This window comes from Lygodium microphyllum, chromosome 8 (assembly GCF_053477565.2).
Source record: "Lygodium microphyllum isolate KBCC chromosome 8, Lygodium_microphyllum_v1.1.10, whole genome shotgun sequence".
NCBI classification, from domain to species: domain Eukaryota; kingdom Viridiplantae; phylum Streptophyta; class Polypodiopsida; order Schizaeales; family Lygodiaceae; genus Lygodium; species Lygodium microphyllum.
In genome coordinates this window covers 3,502,477-3,529,742 of record NC_141142.1, presented here as the reverse complement: position 1 = coordinate 3,529,742, position 27,266 = coordinate 3,502,477, and the positions used below count along the sequence as shown (strand labels likewise).

Genomic DNA, 27,266 nt, shown 5'->3' with positions numbered 1-27,266 from the left:
ATGCAAGACCAATATAAATTGCTGAATGTATGGGAACACCTTTGACAATCTATTTCAACCCATAGGAATTAACAGACTGGGTATTCCCCCACTTTATATCTATCGTAAATCCTTCAATCTAGTTATTTATTATTTCTGAGTCTTACTGGTATCCATGTTTCCAGTTCTTTCTGTTTTTGATGAGACACATTAACAGGAGGTAAAGACCAATTAAGTTTATTGGCAGCTATGGGATTATTCAATGTACATGGATTTTCAAATAAAAAGGGTAGAATGTGGCCAAATGATAATTTGTTTGATTCAAATTGTGACCATTTATAGCATTCATTCAATTTAAGATAACGAACTTCATATGAACAATAATTTTCACAGAATTTTCAGCCTTGACAGTGCTTTCAAGTGAGAGCTAGGTAGCAGCACTGGTCTTCCGCTTACTATTACCTATTGCAGCCAACCCATAAATTAAATTGGGTCTTCTTTTTCAACTTCCATGCAGTGGTGTACTCAAAGCAGCATCCCTGCCCACCATGACAATAGTGATCTTTTACTGTGTACCAATGCTAGTTACAGGACAGGCACCACTCATGCCACTTTGAAGCAGCTTCTTACCTTTTGCTTTTCCCAACTTTTTTTAGGTTAGAAATTACGATGTACTTGGAGATGATATCTGAACTTTAGACGTGCAATCAAGAACCTCAGTTCCAGTTTCATATAAATCAAGAGTCAATCCTGTTTTCTTTGCATCCAAAATAAAATCATAAACATGTGCATTTGCTTTATGTTAGATCAGCATACACTCCAGTAGCCCCTTATGATTTAATAGGGGCTGCAGAATGGGTACCATAGAAACACTACATTTTTGCATCCACCCCTATCAGTATACCTAGATACTGCCAAGATTAGTGGTCATTGTCCGCCCTTTTTGTCTGTTGAAAGATGGTAAACCTGTATACTTGCAACACACAATACTGGCACAATGGCACAGTGCATGATTGTTCCCCCACTCCATGATTTACAAAGTTGCAAGCCAGTTGTTGCAAACCAGTCACGGATTATGCTCTGTACATATATAGTCCTTGAGGAGACCAGTCTAAGATTTGCAGTTGATGCTTAATTAATCCCAAGTGTCAAAATAGCCAGCATCCTTCATTTCGGAATAGTAAAGATCATCCAAATGCAAGTCTTCCTCCTGTAGAACATGAGGCACAGTCCATATGCCAAATCAGGAGATGTCCCCAAACACCAAATCGTGTAGAGCAAGGGAACTTACAAAAATATTAATGGCGTTGGCCAAACAACAGCAGCAATCAGGAACAACACAAGTTTAACCAAACAGTAGAGCTTGCAGGTCAAACATCAATTTTGATCTCACACATGGATTCATCTTTATGGTGAATTATGTGCATAGCTACCTGTATGCTAAATTTCAGAAGGATAAATTTCAGCAAAAATGTTTGTACTTCTCTAAAATTATTTAATGATGATGTTCAATAGGAGACTTGTGGTGCCTAAGTCTTGCCTTCTTTGGCAATACAAAAACTGCCAATAGCTACAAGTCTGCTTATAGAGATAATGTCCAGCTCTATTTTGGGCACAGTCATCTTTTCTTTCCCCCAAGAACAGAACTCTATTCGATTTCACCTCTACATCTATTACCATTATGGAGAGAAAACAAATTGAAAGATAGATGCTCCCTGGTTCCCAGCTCAGCAGAGATTTAGGCTTCGTTAAATAACCAGTCTCGTGGTCTATAATGTCCAACTGTGTGCTTAACCCTGAGTGAACGAAGATGCTAGAATGCCAAATTATCTAGGAAGGCCTCTCATCTGCTACTCAAGCAATTCAAACACACTGCAGCCTCTCCCAGCTACCTCTCAGAGTCTGAAGGACTATCTAGGAAGACCTCTCGTCTGAACCTCAAGCGATTCAAACACACTGCAGCCTCTCCCATCTACCTCAGAGAGTCTGAATGATCTCTGCACAATCTTGACATCTAGTCTAAGACCTATGACCACAATGGCCTTCTGATTTTTCATTCTCGAAATCCTAACATCTAGTCCTAGAGGAGATTGTACTTCAGTAGGGATAATTATCCACAAACCTTCCTTGATGGGAAGCAATTGCATCTTCATTTGCCATGTTGGAATCCATCACTTGAAATTTCAGGAAAAGGAAGTTATTTAACTCTTGATAGATTGAGGAAAGAAGTGAAAGGAAGAAATGGTGGTCAAAAATACTACAGAGCTCATAATTTAGTCCCAAAATACCTATCAATTTGCACCAAATTTTTGCAATCGTACACTTGAAGCTAACATGAATCTGCAAGCCATAAACAAATTATCAGAATTGCTTTCTGATTCTTTGTTCTTCACACATTGAGTTCTTGTCCTTCAAGTGGAGATTCTACTTCACCAAAGTCGACCTCTAGAAAGACTTCCTTGATTGGGTGCAATTGCATCTTTGTTTGCCTTGTTGGAAATCCATCCCTTGAATTTCTTGGAAAAGTGAACTCTTTTCCTCTCAAAAGGTTGGTTAGAATCGAAAGCGAGAAATGCTGTCGCAATTAAAAGCCTTGAGATTGGAAAACTATGCTATACAACCTTGAGAGGGAAAATGACCCTTCTTGTCAAATTAAGGTTGATGGTATGTCACAAACTGTCAAGATGTTAACAGGCCATACATGGAAGACAAGCTGGCAAGGAGTTGACACTTGCACATGTAAAGATCATAAATCCATGCATGAAATGATTGATTGACAAAGTGGGATATAAAGACATGGACTGTTAAGAAGCCCAGGAGGTGACAAACTACAACATGGTTGATAATCAGCAAGCGTTGAAGGCATGAACTTCAATAATAGAGCATGAAGACGATTCTTGCTCTATAACACACACACATACACACACGCGCGCGCGCGGATATATGCTAGGGTTTGCAAACACGAACAATGCATGTACAACCATGACTGAAACACAATGAACTCAAACATTAATGCAAAAACACAAACACACAACAACAATGAAGATAACTGAATGAATGAATGCATGAATGTGTACAGCCAGGGACGTGTGGGAGTGCATTATCCACCAGAGATGGATCCCGAGTCTAAAAGCCACCAATCGGACATGAATCTGATATAGGAGTGGGCTTTTACACTCCTACTAGTTGGCCAGCAAAGAAAGGCCAATAAATATAATAAGTCAGCCTTAATAAATGATCAGTTGGCCATCAAATCAGGCATCGAAATGCAATGATCAAATCATGAAGAAAAGAAACGTGCCTAGCTCACATGGACATGCACAGACTCACACATGAATTGACAATATCCATCAACAATGTTACATCCTTCGACACCCAGATGGGCACTAGCAACATTGGTCACAATGATCATGAAGTGACTTAGTATGAATGCACTAAGACCCAAAGGTGGCACTCCATGGTTAGGGCGGCCAAGTCCCATTCGTAGGACTCAACAATATCGTACACATCATTGAGTGATCACTGATTGTTACATCCTTGGACACCCAGATGGGCGCTAGCAACATTGGTCACAATGATCATGAAGTGACTTAGTATGAATGCACTAAGACCCAAAGGCAGCACTCCATGGTTAGGGCAAGTCCTATTCCTAGGACTCAGCAATATCGTACACATCATTGTGTGATCACTAATCACCACTCTTGGACTCTAGGATTGTAGGCCGATGCATCCATACAAAGGATGGTGGGGGCTAGTGGTATGGGATGCTCACTCTTGGGATGTGGTCATGACTCGATTTGCTTCTAACTCCTAGGCTCAAGGAGTGAGCCCATTTGACTCTATGGCTTTGAGGTGAGTCTGATGTCCAATACTCATATGTTCGTGGATATAGCTTATATCATGTCTCGTGTGTAGGTTGGATCCTAAGTGGACGCTTCACTGGTATCAAAGCATCAACCTACTATCTAGCACAATATTTGGTGATGTGCACAAAACCATTGTTTGCTTATGGAACCATGATTAGTTGATGCCTAACAGGTATGCTTTCATCTTGTATAGGTTGGTATGGGACCCTACTAGTGTGAGGGGTGGTGGGTATGACAAGGTAAGTTTCTTGTCTGGTACTTGTCTTCAGCTTTGTATTGAGGTGATGCTTATGTGCAAGTGTTTTCAATGGTACTATCAATTGGGGTTTGGGGGGCTGCTATTCCAAGGCCATGGTAGACCATTGATGGTAGCAAAAACCTTGAACTCAAACTAGCCTTAGTGACTTTTTTTTACATTACCATTTAATGTTAATGTTATTGCCAAATTTAATACTAGTGGCATCGAATGTTCTCATTCAATTAGAATTTAATGTTGATATTCATGTTCCGTTTGATTCTAATGGCAGTATTAGCATATCCATAAATGTTAATGTTCTTTAACACTAATGTTTGTTGGTCTAAGAGAAGAGGTGCCGAGCATAGTACCCCGAAACAGCATTTCGGGGCTGCCGAAATGGACCAGCCATTTCAGACCGAAACGAAAACAGCAAACCAGCATTTTGACATCTTGTGGTTCATTTCGGGGCAGTCCAACTCCCACCTCCGCCACTGCAGCCACCTTCTCCTCCTCCTCCTTCCCATTACCTAAAAGCTAATCATGTCGCCGGATCCATATTGGAGGCACGTCACTCCAATCAAGGGATAGAAGGGCTCCGATGGATCAAAGAAGTGGCGGTGCAGCTATTGTGGTTTGGAGAAATTGGGGAGTGTAACGCACGTGAAAGACCACTTGGCATGCGTTCCCAACAAAGACATCGGGCCTTCTTGTTGAGACAACAGTTGCTAGTTGTTCATTGATGTTGATACTTATTACTCAGTAGTTACTAGAGTCCAGAGACACACACACAATGCTTAGTGCTCACTCGACTTTCGAGTTTTGACAGATTATTCACATGACGTAGTTACATGTATCATTGTATCTTGATTTCACTTATTATGCATCTTGATTCTTGTTCCATTATTCTTGATGTCAATCTCCATTGTTCTTGATGTCAGTCTTCATTGCTCTTTAGATCATAGATGATTCATTAGTCATAAATTATAATTCATTTTGTTGCCTTTAGTTTTGAAAATTGAGTCTTAATTGTGTTAAGCTGTCTTAAGTTTCAGCCATTGAGCCTTGACTCTTAAATCTTCACTCGTGAGTTGTGACATATATAATGAATCATGATTTCAATCATATGACATGAAGACTCAAAGTTTTGTATGAAATTTGGACACATGTTCTTGTAGACGTTGATCTATTTACATATCCACATAATACTGTATTTATTTTAGTGTACAATCCGAAACGCAGTTTCCCCGTTTTCAAAGTTTGACCAAAACTCCAAAACTCCAGTTTTTCTCGTTTCTGTTTCCCTTGTTTCCGAAACTCCCTTGTACTATGGTATCGAGGAAGAGACAAGGAGCTTTAGTGTAGCAAGGGGAGAGAAGGAAGAAAATTGTGATGTGGAAAGAGCTAGGGAGATGGAGTTTGTGATGGCCTGAGCGGTCACATGACAAGCAAGGTTGCACTTGCCAAGCTAGGGGAGAGGAAGAAATGATGGCTTCTTCAAGCGGATAATGACAACATGGGCAGTGGAAGCTTGATTAATGAGTGCTCCTAGCCAAGGCAACTAACTACGCGAGAAGAATTGCATGGTCACGTGTGTTTGTGCGCTAGGAGTTCATGGCTGCAAAACGCACACCTATTATAGAGGTATGGTTAGTGTGTTGATTAAGGCACTGGATTGGGATCTATGTGCTCCAACGAATTGTTGTTCATGTGGTAAGACGATCATGATAATCACAAGCTTGGATTTCAAAAATAGAAGAAATGGAAATGGCAAAAACTTTGAGTTTCAAAGTTTTGGCCAATCTAAAAAATGGTGGGGAGGAGTATTATATTTTAGAATTAAATCCATATATAAGTAATTTAATATATCAATGCACATAACACCACTTATTCAAAATTTCCACAAAACTCCAAGCCTTCATGACACATGAACTTATCTTCATCTTGTCTCAATCTCTTATATCAAAAGAATTGTGACAAGTTGAGGGCTTGAGGCCTTCGCATCACTATTTAGTAGGCTATAGGTTGCTCGCAAGTTAGTATTTTCTTCTTAGTTATGCAAATCTTCATGTGATGCATCCATCCTCTCACTATAAATGGCTCTAATGAAGAGAAATAGGCATGCATTGTGCAAACACATGCAATAAAAGTGTTTTTGAAGGCCGATATTAATAGCTGAGAACTAAAACACATTGTATGTCAACCCAAAACCAAAACACAACTGGGTAGAGTTAGAGGCCGCTCCCCCCTAAACGAAAACATTTTTTCACCCACAAAAAAAGATCGATCTTGAAACATGTTGCAAAGTTTCAGAAATGTTTCAAAAATGACGTTAAGGTCCAAAACATCATTTTAGGATACTACACAAGGTGGATCCACATGTTGCTTTTTTATCAATAAACCTATTAGGTCACCATGTGTTGTAAACCGCAATAAATTTAGGTCCCCATGTGTTATAAACCGCAATATCCATGTGTTGTAAACCGCAATAAATTTAATGATGTTACCTCCAATTTTTCTAAAAGTTTACTTTATAACCTTAAAGTTAGTCCCCCCTAAGCAAGCCCTTCAAGCAAACCCTTTAACCTACCCCTATGCCAAACCCCCAAAAAAAGTATCTTAGTTTTGCATTAAATAAAGACTATTTCTGCAATCTTCTCCTATTCTAGCAAGCAATAAATTCTCATATTTGCTCTCTCAAACATTGTATTTGTATACTTCATAAAATAATCTCTTGCTCTCTCGACTCTCTCTAACTCTCTTTGCTCTCCACAATTGTGTCATCTATCATCACCATGGGCTCTCACAATCTCTTGCTTGCATGTGCCAACTATGAGTGAATCTCAAAGGATGCTCCATTGGCTTCTTCGGAACTTGAACATATACACGAGTGTCATCCGAAAGGATCTTCTTTAATGATGTTGAATGTAGACTCATCCCCACTCAATTGAAAGAAATGCAGCAACAACCGAGTTGCACACCCCACTTTCCATTTGTGCTTGCAACCACAAGGATAGTGACTCTTCAATTCCAACCTAATCTTTGAGAAATGTGATGAGACACACATTGACTCATGGTTGGCCCAAAAAGCAGCTTATTTTGATCTATATGTAAGTTCAATGATGCTCAATGTATCAAACAAAAATAGATTATACTATAGGGGAAGGTGTATGCTTGGTGATCGGGGCTACATCCCAAGCCCAAGACATGGGTGGCTTTTCAACCTGTTTTTCAAAAAATCCCGTTCCCATTCCCATTGCGACATTTCCCTCAACTATGGTTTTTGGGCCTAAGAGGGGGTGTTGAGCTAATATAAGCATTACATGCTGAAATAGCCACTTAAACAAACCCAAAATTGCTTAATTAATGAAAACCCTAAATTGGTGCGTGGTTCAAGAGAGTTTTAAAACATTGTGCAGTACAAGGTCCCAAAACTTTCTATAAATAGACATGTTTTTCTCCATGCTGTCCACACCCCATTCACAAAGAACATCTCATCTTAAAGCTGCCCATTGCTATCTACATCAGTTTGGTGCTGGTTTCCAACCTCCACCCTGTTGTTCTCTCACCTTCGAGCCATCGCTTCGCTGATCCACACACAATTGCTGCATTTGCTGCCTGGCAACTCCTCTCCACAGTTGGCGACTGCTTTTGGACCACTTCCTGCTGCTAGCAACCATCCAGTCACTATCGCCCTATTGTTTTTGCTATCACTCGGCTGGGAGGACCGCATTAGCATTTGTGTTTTCAGTTTTCTGCTATCGCATAGCTTTCTCTCTCCTCAAGTACCTGCGTTTTCAGTCTTTCTCTCTCCTCACTGCTTGTCTACATCAAATCAAACTTCCATAGCCGTGTTTTCTGGTGTTTGACCATCGGAGGCTGTCTTTGCTGCATTTTGGGATCTGTTAGGAGTACAACACAATCTCCCTCTCCGCATCTTTGTCTCGATCCTCAAGACACAAGAGTTCGGGATACAGTTTTCATCCTTGCATGGTTTGTTTGTTGTATGAGGATTGTATATTCAATATTCAATCATTCATTCATATTCCATTGTGTTCATTGTCTCTGAGTTATCCTAACCCTAACTATGTTCTTTTGAGTTTATGCTTTGTCATATGCTTTCATGTATGTTTTTGCATTATGGTATTTCTTCACTCGGGGAGGGGAGAGAACTTGCGCACATGCAAAAGTTGAAATAACAAGATTATCAATGATAATAAGATGATCAGTTAAAGTACAACGAATTGGCCCTATATAGGCTAAAGTGTCCACCTACATCTTTGGCCCTTATTTAACACTAAGTAGTATGAAACCTATTCACACCTAGACACACATTTTCACACACACTTATGTGTGTTCACACATAGTTGGAGGTATGTGGGCAATAGCAAGCAATGGTAGCCACGTGGTGATGAAGATTGGGACAAACTAGGGATGACAAGGGATGCAAATGACCTAGCATACTCTTTGTTTATAAAGATGGAACCAAGAAAAAGTGGGAGGTTTGGTTATGGGACACTAAAAAACACTTTAGTGCCTTCAAGTTTTGGCAATTGTTTAATGAGCTAATGAAGGTTTAATGTGTAAAGTGCCCTTTTTAGCTTCACACAAGCGCGCGCGAGAGTGTACAGCCACAAATGCATGTGCACGTTCGGCGCATGTGCGCACAAGTGCACACACACACAAAATCCAAGTACATTTCAATATTTTTTATTCTACAATCATCGCATGCACGCCACACACACACACAGAGTTTTTTTAGAAACATCTACTAAGGACCAAAAAGACTTATGAGACTAAAAATGGTGAGTAAAATGAAACTGCATATGTCTTGTCGTGGATTAAACAAGTAACCAACAAGAAAGTAGGTTCTTCTATATGTATAATACCTCTTGGTTCTCCTGTTGTCTAAAATAGCTAGCATAAAGCTACCACTTGGGTAAACACAGCAAACATAATTTATACAAGCCACAACAAGAAGTGGGACATCCCAAGGGTGTACACTATATACAAACGCCCCACTATAACTTGCTTTTAACCAAGGACTTGGTAACTAAATTGGAAACCTCAAAAGAATATCACTCAAGTTTTCCATTGAGCTTCAACCTTGGGTGTCAGGGGGATTGACATACATCAAAGTAGATGCTAGCACCCCTATCTTGAGCAATAGAATAGCTTCTTGATTGGAGCACCACTAGCCTTTTCTAAGCAATTGTGGTGGTCCCTAAACAAGTAATCCTAGCAGGTATGTGGTACATCACCTCTTGCTGGGAGCCAAGTGAATTGCCTCATCAAGAACTTTCTTTGGTTGGTAGGAGATGGTATCCCAACAAGAGGGAATGAGTTTCTTGTAAGGCCATTGAAGAGAAGGGTCCCAATGCAACCAAGCCTTCATTCAGCTTGCAAGCTATCTTAGGTTGCATGGGAACAATTCTAACATGGCTCTTGCATGCTCTCTCACCTAATATTTGGATGGGAGATGCCTCCACAAGTGGGTATTTGGTGTGGGTCTTATATCCTAAAAAGAATGATACAAAATTCTTCTCTTGGGAGAAAATGGACGAGTTATGCTAAAGGTCAAATTACAGAATTGATGTTGAGGTCCCACAACATTTAGGAGTCTCAACAACATCCTCCCTACTAACTTGCCATCTCATGCAAGATTTCTAATTAGAGTCCTCTCACAATAATTTTAGAGAAAAATGTTAAGAGATCCCAGAAGGAGCCAAATTTCTGTCTATGATAGAGGAGTTATGCTAAGGGTCAGCTTATCACTAATGGTGAAGTTCGTTCCATAGAACATTAAGAAGTCTCAACAACATGCCTTCCAACTAACTAGCCATCTCATGCAATAACTTATCCGAGTCCTCTCACAATAATTGTAGATAGAACTTTAGGAGATCCCATGAGATCTATGAGAAAAAACTTAGTCTATGATGGTGTAGAAGATAACTTGGGTCTAGTCTTGCTACAGAGTATTAACGCATTAACTATACCACTACCTCTACAAAAGTTGATATCTTTAGACTTGGTCCTTGTGAGAGATGTCACCGAGTTTTACTCATTGGTACATTTTACCTCTCAGTTCAGCTGTCACACAAAAACTACCAATGAGACAACAGGGTTCTAGTTTCATCAAGCAACACTTGTACAAGTGATGAATAAACTTCAAATAATAGTATCAAAATGGTCAATCAATATGGAGAAACTTTTTCCAACATTCCCTTCAGCCCATAATTAAATAAAAAGTATATAGATCACATGAACCAATCTTCCTGGTGTGCATAACTTCAACCTCAAGAGACAAGTAGTGGCAAATCATACTCAATGTTTGTTGTTTCCAACCTTAAGGAGCAGATAATCCAAGACTTTTTCATCAAATTGCTTGAGAAAGAGAGATACTGGGACGATGTCATCCAAATCTTGATTATTAAATCATGAGTGAGTCCTAAGATTGTGGGATTCAAGAATCTTACCAATGCTGATAATTGGATAGGGCCAACTATTGTGGGTTCAAAACCCAGGCTATATTTTGAGGAGTCTAGGGTCTTTTTTTGATACATGAGAACTTATCTCGGGTGATCTTAGGTCTAAGTTGGCTTAGCTTTTTACCTAGGTTGGTGTCTAGGTCTAGCTCTCTTTCTTCATGAGGGCATTGGAACCTTAGTATGGCAGTGACTTAGCTAGCCACCATAACCACCTATTTCCCACAAAGTACCCTTAAGCATGTAGGACAATTTAAAATTGACACTTGAGTGATACCAAAGCATGTCCACATATTGTTTTAAGGAAATGCATTTTGCATGAGGAGAAAGTGTCAAGTATTGGCACTTACTAAGAAATAATCCACAAGGAATGTCATGTAGAGTAACGGAGGATAGAAACCATTGTAGAAAAATGAAGATAACCCGTGCAAGCTGCATGAAATAATAAATAACATGTCAACAAACTACACTTTTCTAAACTTAACTTACCAAGTAATAGAAAAAGCAGCCAGACAAAAACGTGTCACAAAAAGGGTCACAATAGGCATACCAGTAACCAAAGTCTCCTCCAACACATATTAGGGCATCTCCAAATGCAGACAGCACATTGAGTACAAAGAGGATAACAATATAACGGTAAAATGACGGACGAGCTGCACCCCACAAAAAGTAAAAGATTAGCAATTATTCAAGGTTGCAATACCCCCTCTAGAATGTACAAAGTTTAGAAGAAACAACTTGTTATACATCATCTAACAGATAAATAATATAAGAATGGAATGCAAACAATACATTGTATTCTACATATATAAGATATCGAGTTCTAAATTGGTTGTTAGTCAAGTAGACACACGCTGCCAACCTACATAGTTAAGACCTTTGCTGTCATGTATAGCCGATTGGTGAACAAGAATGAGAAGGAAAGAATGGCTCCCCACAAAATAGAAATAAGTGTGCTGAACACATCGTTCATAAGAAGCTTTCATCACAATGGGCATTTACTAAATTGTTCAGTAAGGCTGTCTTGTTAGTGCATTAATGAATGCTATTGCTACAGATTTGTTAAGACTACACATAAATAGATTCAAAAATGCAAGAGTCTTGCAAGGGTTACAATTGTCCTTGCCACAAAACAAGCAATCTTGTTCTAAGATTATGCTGGTGACTCCTTTTTCTTTGCTTAAATCCTTTGGACATCCAAATACCTATGGTGCCTTATCTCAGTTTTGGATTGACAATAACAGAATTCTCAATGAAATGGCGCTCCAAAAACACTAGAAAAAGTACTAACAGCAAAGGTAAATAATGATAAATCAAAAATAACACTGAAATGTGATGCTCTTTCCTGGCGAGGAATCTCTTCAACACAGATTTCACTACAGCCATTGGTAGACAATTATGCTAATGCTCTCTAGAACCTAGACAAGTCATGAAGACAAACCATAGTAACAGGATATGGCCATTTCCTATCTTCCCATCCCCGTACAATCCAAGTCCCATCCCCATGTTAGAGCCCCATCTCATGGCAACAAAGGATGGCAATTCCTGTCCCCCGTCCCCTTCTCTAAAACCCATTCCATGGTGACAGGGAATGGCTATCCCTTTCCCCGTCCCGTTCCGGTGCCTGTGCCTAAAACCCATTCCATGTTACTATGAGACAAACCAGGAAAATTGCCGTTCAGACACAGACTATTTCTTTGGAGATATATGATTGTAGTGTTATTAGTGGGACAAAAATAAGGCAAAAAAGTTGAATTGCTTGTCTGATTGTCTGCAGTCCTCATAACCTATATAGACAGTAGCATATCTATTTTGATGTTTCCAGATCACAAGGGTATTATTGGATAGACATTGCATCAGCTATATGCCAAATGTATGCCTCCAAGTTTTGGGAAATTTTCTAGCTGTTTGAAAACTCTTCTTCTCAACTAGCAGAACAGTCATAATGCTTTGGTTGGTCAAGGTTTGAACTTTTTGGACTATTTGAACGAAAAAATCATGCATTCTTGACAAAAGAGATTACATTGGCAAAGTGTATGTATTGAAGGGGTTTCTTACCTCTGGAAGAGATGAGCATAAGTACTATAAAAAAGAGAGATGAGAGCATATACCATGGAATATTTCAAGGCCCTAATGTGGACATAGATAAAGCTCATCCCTTATCACATATAGCTCTAGTTTTCATGCTTCCAAATGGTTATGAGTGAAACTAGATCATTTTAGTAAGGGATTTCATAATGGTAATTAAACAAGTGGACACTGGCACCAAGTGAATGCAAGACATGCAACGTGAGTTTGTGCATGGCTTGAACATAGAACTGGGCAAAATGCTTATTCTAGCATTCTCATACAACACATAGTATGTATGATTCCTAAGCAAAAATTACTACCAAACAGCTCCTTGTGATCGTAAAATGCCCAACAAGAAAGCTTTGCTTGCCTACCCTCTTCAGTAGACCGAGCAGTTTTGTTGCATTTACCATTGCAATTGGAAATGAGCAAGTCTACCCAAACTCTCATACAATAATTGAGAATATAAGATACGTGGCCCTGTTTATATAGGCCAAGAGGCACACCAACTAGCTTCATGATGCATTGTCCACATTGTTGATACACACAGTAAAAAGGGTGCTGACATGAGGAAAAGTATTCCTCACTCTGGATCATGGTTGATGAAACCCATGACACGATACATAAATGCAAGCATCAAACCCAACCTAATTCATTAAAACATTATCACTTAATCCATTCCACTCTTTAACAGCCTCAAAAAGGAAAAATTAGGCCACAATTATTACTAAGTGATAGCAAGATCCTAGCAATCCTACTTTTTGCAAGCATCAAACCCAACTTAATTCATTAAAACATTATCACTTAATCCATTCCACTCTTTAACAGCCTCAAAAAGGAAAAATTAGGCCACAATTATTACTAAGTGATAGCAAGATCACTGGCCAGTTTATTTAGTTCTAGAAAAAACCCCAATAAAAAATATTTGATTATTCCCGTCTACTTGAGTTCTAAGTCCATCAGAACTCACTAAAAGAGGGCAAGAAGGACTACTACACCATCCCAAGCTTGTGCGATTTAGTGTCATCATTCTGCCCAGTTTCCATGCCAGCTTCATCACCCATATGACTACTATGCTGCCCTCCCAACATCAGCTACTGCTGCTTGCTACTGTATTATCCCAAAACGCAGGCTCTTGCTGCCCACTGCCAGCCCCAAAAGACATCTAAGCCTGCTCCAGCATTTGCAGTGTTGCCAATTCACCAAAACACTGCTGTTTCAATGTGCCTGCTTCAAAACAGAGCCTTTGCTGCCCTCACAAGTCACAACTGCTCCAGGAAACATTAGACACTGCCCCAGCCTTCAACATTGCTGCAGACACCAAAATGAAGTTACATCACATGAGTTCACTGCTCCTGCTGCCCATGCAGCTGCCTCAGCCAGCGCCACTGCTGTTCCAGCCTGCCATGCAACTTTCTGTTTCAGCAAATGAAGCCTCTACACCTCTAAACACAGTTTGTCGTGCCACACTGCATCCTATAGCAAAACACAAAGTTCCTTTGCAATTCGTGATCAGGTGTCGGCTACTTGCTCACATCTGGGATCCATTCGACTGATTGACATAATCTGGCCTGCTGTTGATGATGCCTCCAGCTCAGCATGCAGCTTCACAATGCCCAACCTATCTCTCTTAATGTCCTTGACACCTGTGCTTTGCCCTCTCCTTCAAGTCTTCACCCTGTTTCAGCTTCATCAGCAGTTGGCAGGTGCTGCTCTATGTGCTTCGAATATCTCATACCTCGCTTGTGCAGAGATCAATCTATCTATTCTTCCATTTATCTAAGGATTCATTTGTCACTCAAGGGGTTTGTATTCTTTGTGCACTCTGTTATCGCTCGTCTTCCCAGTATCAAAGTTAGATGTTCTTGACATGTGAGCTACCATGAGCATTTTTGCTACAAGAGCATGCAAACTAACACTTGTTGTCTCAGCTTTTATCCATAATGGAGGGAAAATTTCCTTCATCTTTGTCAGCAGAGTGAACTCCACCATAGCCATTTGTATCCCCTAGTGATAAATCTCCTTCCATCCAAGCTCTGATGAATAGCTTAGGCAAATAGATTCATCTCCATTTGTTATGCCCATGATTCCTCATACTATTCCTCTACCTTCAGCTCCCCTTACTAGCATCTTTGATCCACATGAAAATATTCTGAACAGTGAGGCACCTTAACCACAACATTCAATGGGTGAGATCACACAGCTCCTAGCTTGGGGAGGACAATTCACTCTTGGGAGGAGCAGTGATTCAGTCTGCACATATCCAGGCCTAGTGGTAGGTTCGTACAACCCTTACGATTTCTACTCATCAAAACTCTCCTCTGTTGTTCTCTTTGTTGTGAATATCATCATAGATCACAGTGGAAACCTGAACCCATAGGCCATACCAATACATGAGCCTCGTGAAATGATCTAGAAGTAGAAGATCACAATGAAGTATATCTCAAGATTTACATTCTACTCCCATTGCCACAAGCATGTACTATTGATGACAAATGTAAATCGAAGGCTAGACAACCTCAGTTAAATCCCATGATTCCACAACTCCTCAAACCTGAAGCCCACCTAGAGGTGCAAGGCTGCCCCTCCTTGACAACAAAGAGGGGATCATGATCTCACATCTCACATACAAGGTACCCACAACAATCATGGAAACCTCACTTGTAACGTGGTATATGAAGCAACCCATACATAGCGTCATTTGCGACTGTTGAAGGCTTGATGCACCTACCATGGACTTTGGTCCTCGTGCCCATCTTGCCTCCCTTGAGAAAACTCATGGTGAATCCTTGATTCACATTTGCAAGCTACCCTCTTCTTCTAGTACTCAACAAATTGAGGCCTACCACACCCTCCCATGCGGCCATATAATCAAGTGGATATAGATAGCGATACCTCTCAGCACATGTCAGCCTGTGATATATTGATCCCACTAATACCTACATGTGGAGTGCAACAATTCAATAGCCAAGATTCATCACATTGGCTTGGTTCTCTTCAATATCAACTAAGGCCCAAATCTCACTAAGATACACAATAAGTTTCTAAATAGTGATACCTCTCATACCATATCAACCTATGACATATCATCCTAGTAAGACCTACAAGTGGGGCGCAACAAGTCAATGGCCAATATTAGCGGATTGGCTTGGTTCTCTTCCATATTGACCAAGGCCCAAATCTCACCAAGGTAGGTACGCAATAAAGTTCTTGTTTCATAATTGATTGTGAACTTTGCTATCAATCTAGCAACTTTGTGAGTTAGGTCAAAATGTCTTCTTGAAAGACTATGGTTATAAACATTGATGAAACTACTGGTCCAGTTAGCTTGAGATAAAGCACAACCAAATGGTTCAACTCTTTATCTTATATTGAAATTCCTATCCACACTAACTTCAAAGGGCTTGAAATTTCAAAGATTTTTAGCTTTGATTGCTCCATTTCTATTTCCAGAATGAGAAATGATCTTAATAATCTAATTAAAATGAACTCTAATTCGGGTACCCCTAGCTCTTGGCATGGTGACCATTACAACAACAATGAAGGATTTCACACCAAGCATACAATGGATAAGGCTAGAAGCTATATGTAGTACAAGGGCAACGCAAAAGTAACAAAGTGCAATGTGATACCATTAAATTGAAAGTCTACACTTCTGAATTAATGAGCATTTGAAAATCTCGCCCAATAACCAACCCACTCTGGATTAAAAGCAAGCCCAATCCCTAAGTGTCAACCAACGAACACCTCACTTACGATAAATCAACCATTGATTAATTTTGCTCTTACTCAAATTTGAATTTTGATTAAGGAACTGCTAGTGACTCATTTAGAAATTTGGTTGTTTGGGATCTCTCTCTCTCATTTGAGCAACCTAAGTCTAGAGACAACCATTCTTCTCATCTTTGCTGCAAAATTTTCATGTTATGAGCTAACAATATGTATGGAGTAAGAAAAGCATCCAACCTTCTCCTCTTGATATGCAAAACCCATTGAGCAGCCCTATAACTCCATTTATAGTGATATATGTTATTGTTTTTAACCTAATTCTCAACAAAAAGATTATAACAACACTACAAGCTGAAATCCTCTCTTCTTCTTTCAAATCTCAAGCCTTCTGTGCTTTCTAAATAGCTTGCCTTTGAACAAAGTGACTTTCCAAGAATTTCATCACAACAAATCCCTCTATTCGCCAAAGTTTTCTCCTTTGAGATCTCAAGCCTTGTGCACTTTCTAGACAACTTGGTCATAAACAAAGTGACTTCCCCACAATCTCATCTAAAAAACAAATCCCTCCTTTGTTGAGAGGAACAGCGTTGGATTGCATAGAAACTATGCAAGATAATTACCAAAGAAAATGCGCCTTGAAATTAGGCTCAAAATATTGCTTTTTGTTTTTTGGGTTTCGCATGCTTGAGTTTTCATGTGCATTTTTAAACACTTGAAAGTTTGTTGAGAACCATGATCAAAGGTAATAAGCTAATTGAGCTCCTATGGATCGATAGCATTACGTGTACTCACCAAAATACAATCATTTATATTAATTTAAAGCACATACAAGTGAGATTGCAACTCTTCTATCATAAGAAATGCATAAGAAAATTAAGGAAGCAAGGCCAATGAAATGCATATAGCAAGGATCAAAGCAATTGCCCTTTTCTTCAAGGAATGCATAAGAAAATTAGGAAGCAAGACCAATGGAATGAATATAGCAAGGATAAAACAATTGCCCTCTGTCTTCAAGCATAAATTGAATGCTAATTTACCATGCCAGCAATGTAGGTCTAAATTTACTTAGTTTGACAATGAATTGAGTGTGCAAACATTAGGGCAAAGCATTGGGATTGATGCATGAACAAGGCTAAGACTTCCTACAACAGATCCTATCTAACATTCACATTTATTGCACCTTGTTTGCAATGTGCAACAATGTGAGATCAACTTTGCACCTCCAATGTCACTTTTACATGTCAATTGGACAAAGGACAACATGTACTCATATGCATTACACTTCTTGGAGTGAATGGACTAATTTGTAACATGTTTGGTCAGAATTGGTAAAAGCAACTAAGAACATTGCACTAGAGACAAGCCTCCAACTGATTCAAGAGCAATGCACATGGAAAGCAAAGGTATTGAGAGAGTATTGGCTTGTGACATCAAGTCACTTGTGATTTGTGCAAGCTTTGAATAATGATAAAGAAACCTTGTAAGGGGTAAGGGGCACTAACTTTTGGAGCCTATCATGTGTCATCTATCATGCAAGAGTATTCTAGCTCTCCTATTCAGTGAGTCTCTTTGTTTCGTTTATTTGCTAATTTATGTAATGTGCTCACATTAGCTAAACATGAACCGCATTCTGATACCGATGCTCTGTCTCCTTTGACGGAAAAAGAAAATGGTAAAGTCCAAACCTCACAAAGACCCTCCTAGCATTACTTGCCTAATTATTCATTAATGGCTTGCCGCTGCTGTGGTGGATCTTGAATCTCTCCCTACGCTGATCTCTCTACAAATTCCAATACTTCGCAATGTCACAAATGACCTGCAGCATCATGATCCAATTTGCCCCCTAACTCTATTACAATTTGGGGCCTTAATTGGACCAAGAACACGCATGCAAGTCAAATCAAATGTGCATGTGCAATCCCCTCTAGATCTTCTGTGATCTCTTCAATTGCAGCAACTAATCTGATCTCCAGGCTTTCGATCAATGACCATATTTCCCAAGGTAGCTTAGAAACCCTAATTTCTGCAGAAAACTAGGGTTTTGACAGCAATTCGCACCTTCAATCTGCTGTGAGAGGCTAAGAATGGCTGAAATTTACCAGATAGAGAGAAAGCATGCTGAGGAGAGAAAATTTTCTGTTCCCACTGCCAAAAAGCACCAAGTTCCTGTTGCCTGCCAGCAAGAATGTTGTTGCCTGTCCTGAGGGCTGTTAGAGTTGTCGCTTACAATTCTGGCACTAGTTGGAGCTGTCAGCTACTGCTGGGCTGCACTCTAATGGTTGGAAACCTTTCTCTGGTACAATCTGTCAGCTTCTCCAGCAGTTTACAACCCTAGAATGGCTCTCCACAGCACCAGCCAGCCCCAAACAGCCTCTCCCAGGTTTGCATGCAGGTTCCCTCTCCATCCAACAAGCGGCATAGCTTCTAATGCAAGACTCGGCTTCTAGACTTAATTTCCAGCAATTAATTAACAGCTGGAAATTAAAAGTTCCCTTGTCCATGCCCATTTACTAGCCTCTCCCCATCCACATTTCATGTGCTAAAGCCCTTTGAACTTGAAAGTTATTCTAACTTCCATAAGCCTTAAAAACATTAAATGTTTATTTCTTGTAGCCCACATGACACTACAACTCATTTTTTATGGCCCATTTAATGTCCTTGACTAAGATTGTCACCAAGCCCCACAAGTACTTGTCCAGGATAACTTGTAACAACTTTTGCCAATATCCTGCACTACCCAACTTGGGTTTTGGACTATCCCCATGCCCAAATTAGCTTGCACTTCACATGTTCACAACTTCATTATCCCAAAGCAAAGCAATAAAAATACATGTCCCCATGACACCATATGAAGCCTCTCCTAGGTGGTGGAAGCCCTCCGTTGCTCATTCTTTGAGACTTCGAATGTGATGCCTACATGCACATGCCAAAAGACAGAGAGAGAATAGTACATCCTTTGAAATCCGGATAGTAGCATTGGTCACAATGCTCATGAAGTAACCTTAATGCGATTAGCACTAGGGCACTTCATGACCACCATGACCAATGCTACTCGCGCCCATCTAGATGTGCAAGGATGTAACAAGGAAGTTGGATACCAAATACACATGGGATATTTTCATTGGCTACAACTAGGAGACCATGACTATCGGCTCTTTGACCCCAATTCACCAAAGATGGTTGTGCGTTGAGATGTGGTATTCCATTTTCCTCCCTCCTTTCCATGTCTTCTCCATCTGGTGCATCTTTTAGAATTTGCCGATTCTAGGCAATGCCCATGTAATTTGTGTGTGTACTTATTAAATTGTGTACGTACTTATTAAAGTGTCAATGTAGTGTGTGTACCTAGTATGTTTAGACATCAAAGTAGTGACACTAGGAACTAGAATAACTTAGCTTAACTCTGGTTAGTTAGTGGAAGGTTGGTTAGGCCAAACCATGACCTAAACTAGTGTTGTGCTTTCACTCTATCTTTTAGTTCAGCAACTACACTCTACTCTCTCGCTTCAACTGCCCAAGGTCTTGTTGCCACCGACTCTCGTACACACAAGGAAGAGAGGGAGGTGCAAGCTACTCAGCTCAACTAAGTTCCAATTGCCACCGCCTCCAACTCTAGTCAACACCACTGTTGCTGCCACCAAGGTCACTATCTTCCTACAGCCTCTATCACCTCCAACTGCTCCGTCCACCTAGCCAGCATGCGCTGAGCTACTGTCAAAAGAGCCGCCTCTGCGCCCTGCCAATGCCAGCAGCGCCTAGCACCTACACACCAACAACACCTAAAGCGCCCATTCAGCCACCTAAAGTCCACCACCTACACAGGCACCACTGCCTGCACTCTGCCAGCCAGTGGCTACACTGCACTAGCCTAAAGCGCATCAACACCTCTTGCTCCCCTCTAGCCACTACCAATGCACACACTTTCAATGCCACTGCTGCTTCCCTAGCCGCCTACTCAGCCTGCACTTTCTCCAACTGAGCCACCTCTTGTGCCAAATATCTACAGTGTCTGCCGCCACATTGCTGAGCCACCACCGACACAGCCCAAGGGTCACGAGCTCTGTGCACGAATCCCAAGGCACCAAAATTTGGGGTTTTTGTCCGAATCAGCTTCCTACACACGAATTGACACTACACAAACCAACATTGCATAATTTCTTCCAAATTTGTGCAACAAATTTGGGGCTATTTGGTCTAGAGGCTTTGACATGCATTATGAGGCAGATTCTAGCTGTTGGTTACTGTTGCACACGTGCCGAGGAAACATTTTGGCAAAAATTCAAATTGTAAGGTATAAATTTCTTCAATTTCTTTGAAATTTTGCAAAGAAATTTTGGGCTTTTGCCTGATACGCATTCCAAGGGAGATAACAGGCAGTACAGCAACATTATCTTGCTACATCAATTAGATTTGGCAATGAATTTTGAGGATTTTCACTAAAAATTTTGTGAGACTCAGGATTAAATTGCTGTAAATTGTCTTTTTTGCGCACAAATTTCAAGGCAAGTGAGGTACAGCACTGCATTTCTGTAATTTGCAGGCTTGAGTACTAATTTGTGCGACATTGGGCACATTTGTCAAGATTTGTGACAATTTGGTACTTGCATTCTTATCCCGTGTGGGGATTTTTGATACTTGGTAGAGTACATTCTATACTCTAGCATTGAAATATTTGGCCGCTGATTTTTGTGCATCATTGGTAGCATTGCACGTCAGGGGCACAATGATCAAAGTAGCATCCTTAGTGCTCTCACTCAGGAGGACTAGATCGATGGCACCAACTACCCTCTGTGGAGTTTCATGGTGTGCAACCTTCTTGTGGCAAAGGCTTTGTGGAACCATGTCACTAGTGATCTGTAGTGACCATGAGGTCTTGCACCTCAGAGAGAGACCTCAGTGTAATGCTTGAGGACAAGTTACTGTTGTTGCACTACTTTCCCCTCCTATCGAGGATCACTAGAGGTGCGACACAGGATGCACAAGCCCTATCTTTAATTGCCCTATCAATGAAAAGGGCTATCGTTCCACATATTCAACCTTGTAGGACCTCAAAAGCTGCTTGGCATGTACTAGAGCGCATGTTTGCAGCACATAATGAAGCCAAGATATCATATCTCCGCACAGAGTTAGCTAATGTAAACATGGATGAGGGTGATAGTATGACAAATTACCTCACACATATAGGATTTGCATGAGCAGCTGCTCAATGTTAATGAGGTCATTCAAGATGCAAAATTGATAAACATCACATTGAACTCACTTCCTAAATCGTATCTTGGTTTCCACACATCTTTGATGTCGTTTTTGAGGTGGGGCAACAACCCCTTACATTTGTGGAATTGGAAAGCCTCTTGTTGCAAGAGGAACGAACTCGAAAAATGTTGCATTGTGTTCAAGTGATGTGGCTATGCTCTCAAAGTACAAAGGCAAAGGAAAAGTCAGACACAATGTGAAAAATCAACAAAAGGCTAATGCTAGACAACCATCAAAAGCCTACTCAAGACAAAGAAAAATCCAAGAAAAAGGGGAATGTCATTATTGCAAAAAGCCCAATCATTATATCAATGAATGTAAGAAGCGATTGGCCAAAGCAAAGAAGGGCTCCGGTTTGGCTGTCTAGGAAACATCAGCTAACAAATCTTCTAATGGTGATGCTTCAACCAACTTTGTGGAGGAGGACTATGCATTTCTTACATGCAGTTTGACTCTTCAATGGCTTATTCAACATTCAATGCTACTGAAACACAACATATATAGTACTTTAATAGTGGGGTATCCAAGCATATCACTTCTTAGAAGTGTCTCTTCACATCTTTGCTTTCAGCCCCTGCTGGAAAGCTTGTAACATGTGCAAACAGCAGCAACTATGATGTATGTGGCATTAGTTCACCCATGATTACTACTGCAAATGGTTCCAATTTCATGCTTCTAGATGTTTATTTTGTGCTTGGCATCACAAAAAATTTATCTCTGGCTCCTCTTCCTTCTTCGACAACAACATCTAAGTTGGGAGGGTGTTCCTACCCTTCTTGGTATTCTACAGGTTTCAACAGTTGTCCTCAACATCGGTCTTTTCCCCTGTTGTACATTTCCCGATGCATCGTATGATTTCATCATCTTTGTACTAGGGTATTTGGGCAAGTTAACAATTTTTCCCCAAGGGACATTGTGCAAGTGGCACCTACTGCATGAGCATTCTTCAACATGTAGCATACTATGTATCCCATTGTGTAGAGCACCACTGGACGGATCCTAAGCTGTTTTCACTAACAGATTACATCACCATCCTTCTTCACATGATACTTCATCACCTTTCCCTCATTATCAACATCCTGGAGTGGTTGGGTAAGCTTGTACCATTTTGTGATGTGTTGGGTGTACTATTCCTACTCCCGTCTTCTGGATCACTATTACTAAATCGGACGCTACCCCTAAAATTAACTTTCCACCCAAAAAAGACAAAAACAAAAAAAAAAAATTCACAATTGTTCCATCTGCCTTTCTAGGACTTGGTAGGCCATTGAGCAGCCATGAGCACCCTTTGTCCAATACCCTATTTTCTCTAGAGTGACTACTTGGACTCCCTTGGTAAGATAACCATCACCTCTATAGTCTTGATAGGCCACTAGGCAGCCGACATGTATCCTTAGTCCAATGCCCTGACTGCTTTGGGGTGGGACACAGGGTAAACATTGTCGGCCTTCCCTTTTAGGCTCACTTTTGGGCTTGAGAGGGGGGTTGTTGAGCTAAAACAAGCTTTACAGCTGATTAGCATTATTTAACAGTCCCAAAACACGCTTAATTAATGGAAAACACAAATTTAGTACATGATTCAAGAGTTTCGGTGGTCCCCCAAAACCCTAATTTTTTGGGGCACCCTTTGACATCTATAAATAGATAGGTTGCCCACCATTCACCCTCATCCTTTTGTGCAAGCTTCTCACTCTACCATACCAATTTCAGCCATCAACAACCTACCACCTGCTATCCAACCATTACCCATTGCAACCCATTACTATCAAGCCCTAGGCAGCTTGTTTTCAGCCATCACCCTGCTATTCAGAGATCTCCATCTGTTGTGTCATCATAGCATCTGATCAACATATGTTTCCAACATCTCGTGCAAACGATAGGCTACTACCATCTCTCCCACTAGCCAACTGCTGCAGTACCTACGTTTTTGCTATCCAACAAGCCGTCTACATCAGCAAACACCTCTTCTATTGTCACCTAACAATTCTCTGCCTCTAGTGATCAATTTTCAGCCTTCTCTGGTGGTAGGTACATTGCTGTGTTTACCAAGTTTCAGCCTCCAACTATTATGTTTTGGCAACCAACCTATTGCCCTTCATTATTCAGCACTCTCTCATTTCCAACTGGTAGTTACAGCACTTAGGATCCATCTCTGATGGACATCATTCTCTGACACTCCATTGCTCTACCCTTGGGCACTCTGTACACTCTTATGTTCATTTATAGCATTCAATCAATTCAAAGTTTCTTCTCTTTGTGTTGGTCTCTGTGTTTGAGTTTTTAGTTTTGCGTTTGTCTTTTTCCTTTTACGTTTTGCATTTTGCATTTAGGGTTTAAGTCTTTGTGTTCAATCTTGGTCGTACATGCTATGTTTCCTTAGTGCAAACCCTAGCATATCTTCACATGGCCAACCAATAGGGAAGCCTTCACGTAGGGCCTTGTTGAACAAGTGGGTTAGAAGGGGCACAAGTATATCTCTAGCATGTGATAGGTGCTCAACTACTAGTCTGTAGTAGTCCTGGGCCCAACCATTCTATAGTCTATCAATGGCATCACAAACCCTCTCTACACTAAAGAAGGTGGATGATGTGGGCATTTACTCTAATGGTTGAGGCAAAGGGGGTTGTCTAGATACGTGATATAGTGAGGTGGCATATATGCCACATATCTGGAGAAGTAATGGTTGTATGGGGATTCAAATTTCACAAGGTAACATTGTCTTGTGAACATAAAGGGATTCAAAATTCACACAGCCCAAATAATAATGCAAAGGCCCCAAATCTGACATTTCAAAAGTTTAATGCAAATTTTTCTTAAATGCTGAAATCTAACCAGCATGTGTCCCTATGAGCAAAAGGTCATCCATATAAGACAGATGACCTGCAAGGATCCCCCCTCTTTGCATACATAGAGAGTAGACTCTGATGGGCTGTTAATGAACCCTTGGCAGAGTAAAAAGGGGTTGATTTTGGCATACCAATCTCATGGAGCTTGCTTCAAACCTTACAAAGCCTTTTTCAGCTTGCATACCAAGTGTTCAAATCCTTCAACTACAAGACCATGGGCTGCTGAACATATATGTCTTCATGACGATCCTCGTATAAAAATGCAATTTTTATGTCAAGCCAGTGCACAATCCAACCATAATGGACAACCAATGCAACCATACACCTAATAGTAGTCATACGAGATGTAAGAGCAAATGTCTCCGACTCTCCTCATAATTAATGTCTTTCTTTTGCGCATAGCCTTTTGCCACAAGTCTGGCCTCGTACTTATCAATGGATCCATCCGCTTTTTGTTTTAACTTATAGACCCATTTAGTACCAATGGCTTTCTTTCCAACACCCAATGTAACTAAATCGCATATTTGATTCTCATGACAATTATATATTTAGCTTGCATTTGTACCATCCAATGCAAACTTTGTTCTACATCCTCAAAAGAATCAGGCTCATCATCATCAAGCGTGTTTGTTGCCATAACAAACTCCATAGCATTAGCATGATCATGCAAACGTGTTTATCTACGAGTATGACCAGCAAGAGGAGCATCCAAATGACTATATTGTAGAGTCTGCAAGTACCAACTAGGTATCTATCTAACCTCCTGATTATGTGCATGCTCTTGATGAACCTCAAGTTCAGCATCTTGCTGAATATTCAGATCAGCCACACAAGCTGAATTTCTGCATTATTTAATAGAGTAGCTGGCTGAACATTTTGTTCATTTAATGAAGCTCTAAAAGTATCACCAAAAGATATAGGCAGCAGCCCTTCAAACACATCATTTGCAGTGAGACCAACCTTCCTTCTTGTAAAGGGCAGTAATTCCCAGATTAAGCACTTAACTACAGCAATCAGCAAATGAATATAGCTTGAAATGCACAAATTACCTTAATAATCTCAGACATTGGACACCTTGTTGGCCCCAAAACTGGCACCCCTTTCCGTATTTCTTTACCTTGATTGCTGATGGAATGAGTACAAGCTAAGATTCACAATATCTTTGTTGTTCCAAAAAGCCTCTTTACTGTAGCAACAATCAACAATCAATTCGTGCTAATTACCCCTTGATTTTTCACCTAGGACTTGCACAAACGGAACCATCAACAACTGACCAAATGTTGTCCCAATTCACAATGGATGGCCTAGCATTTGAAACCCCTATTAATTTCACGAATTTCAAGCACTAATTTCAGTGTACAATGCTTTCTCCTATTGGCATGGGTCCCAAGGTGGCTAGTAAATCCTAATTTTGTATTAGGGTTTACAACAAAGATCTCTCCACTGATCACCTAATTTGGCTGAGATCTACTCAAAATGGCTGAGAAATGTTGAGATCTCTTGAGAATGGGTTAGAGAAGGTGAGAGAAAGCCAAGATGAGAGAGAAATCTGATTTTCTTCATGAGAAAACCTTAAATTCTACCTACTACCTACTCCAACCTGCATTTAATGCAATCACCTATTGCCAGACACCTCCAAAATGTTGTCACCTGATCAACAATGTTGTTGTCAACCCCTCGAAGGTGACTCCTTGCTGTCCCCTAACTGCTAAGGTCCCCCAAATGGCTATCTTATGTAGCAAATTGCTATTCTCTAATCAGAGAATGGACCAGCAGCCCCCCCCCCCTTCTCTCTCTCTCTCTCTCTCTCTCTCTCTCTCTCTCTCTCTCTCTCAGCTATAAACTGACTGAATGGTTGAGACCAAACACCCGAAAACGTTTTCTCAGTTCACATGGGCATTTTTGCCAAGTGGCAACCTTCTAAATCCATTTTTCAGCATTACCCGACCATTTAATTAATTTTCAAAATTAAATAATCTTGAAAATTAATTTCAGCCCTTCTGACCCTACCCAAAATTAAATGTGCCCATCCATAATTAAATTAGCCAAGCCATTTGCAACTTTGAAGTGGTCCCCAACCTCTGTTGACCCTTAGGCTCACATTAATTCATTAATTAATGCTAGTCCTTAGTGTCACCATCAACACTTATTGGCCAAATAACTATCCTAGGGTCAAAATTGACACTAACAAACACCCAAAGTCTAGCTCGCATAACTTATCACAGTTTTTGTCTTTGACATCCACTGCATCCTCGAGGTCCTTGGCGTGTTACCATGAAATAACTGCCATGTGATTCACATGTGCTAAATAACCTTGCTTGCAGTCTGATATGTGTCATAACTAGCAAGAGACAATTATGATTTTTCATTAAAAATCACATCTGTACTAACAAAAACTTTCTTGGAAATAGAATTGTACAATCTATACCCTTTACTTTCACTACTATACTCTATAAATATGCACTTGACAACCTTATTATCTAACATTTTTCTCAATACTTTGGAAATATGAGCATATGAAAGACGACAAAAGTTCGAAAATGACCAATTGAAGGTTTTTTACAGTTCCAAGCCTCAAAAAGTATTATAATTTTTCAATGTCTTAGTAGGGCACCTATTCAAAATGTGACAAGCACACATAATTGCTTCCGTCCAAAATCCATGTGGCAATTTTTAAGCTTTCAACATACATTTGACCATCTCCATGAGTGACCGATTCTTTCTTTTTGCAACCCCATTCTGTTGTGTAGTATATGTAGTAGTATACTGATATGCAATGCCTTTTTCCTTCAAAGAATTATTC

At 40.3% G+C, this 27,266-nt stretch overlaps 1 protein-coding gene across 2 annotated transcripts in view; it reads right to left on the bottom strand.

Annotated features, from left to right (window-relative positions):
* Positions 1 to 318: 318 nt before the first annotated feature.
* The window catches only part of LOC148031910 (protein CANDIDATE G PROTEIN-COUPLED RECEPTOR 2-like), a 50,125-nt gene continuing 23,177 nt past the window's right edge, over positions 319 to 27,266 (bottom strand). Inside the window, exons 4-6 of one of the 2 annotated variants that reach the window (XM_087682493.1) lie at positions 11,116 to 11,218; positions 10,916 to 10,997; positions 319 to 1,189 (exon numbers count right to left, since the gene is read on the bottom strand). In XM_087682493.1, coding sequence (XP_087538619.1) covers positions 1,115 to 1,189; positions 10,916 to 10,997; positions 11,116 to 11,218 — 260 coding nt within the window. In that variant the 3' untranslated portion in view covers positions 319 to 1,114. The remainder of the gene's footprint in view (positions 1,190 to 10,915; positions 10,998 to 11,115; positions 11,219 to 27,266) is intronic. The other variant, XM_087682492.1, reaches the window with a different exon arrangement.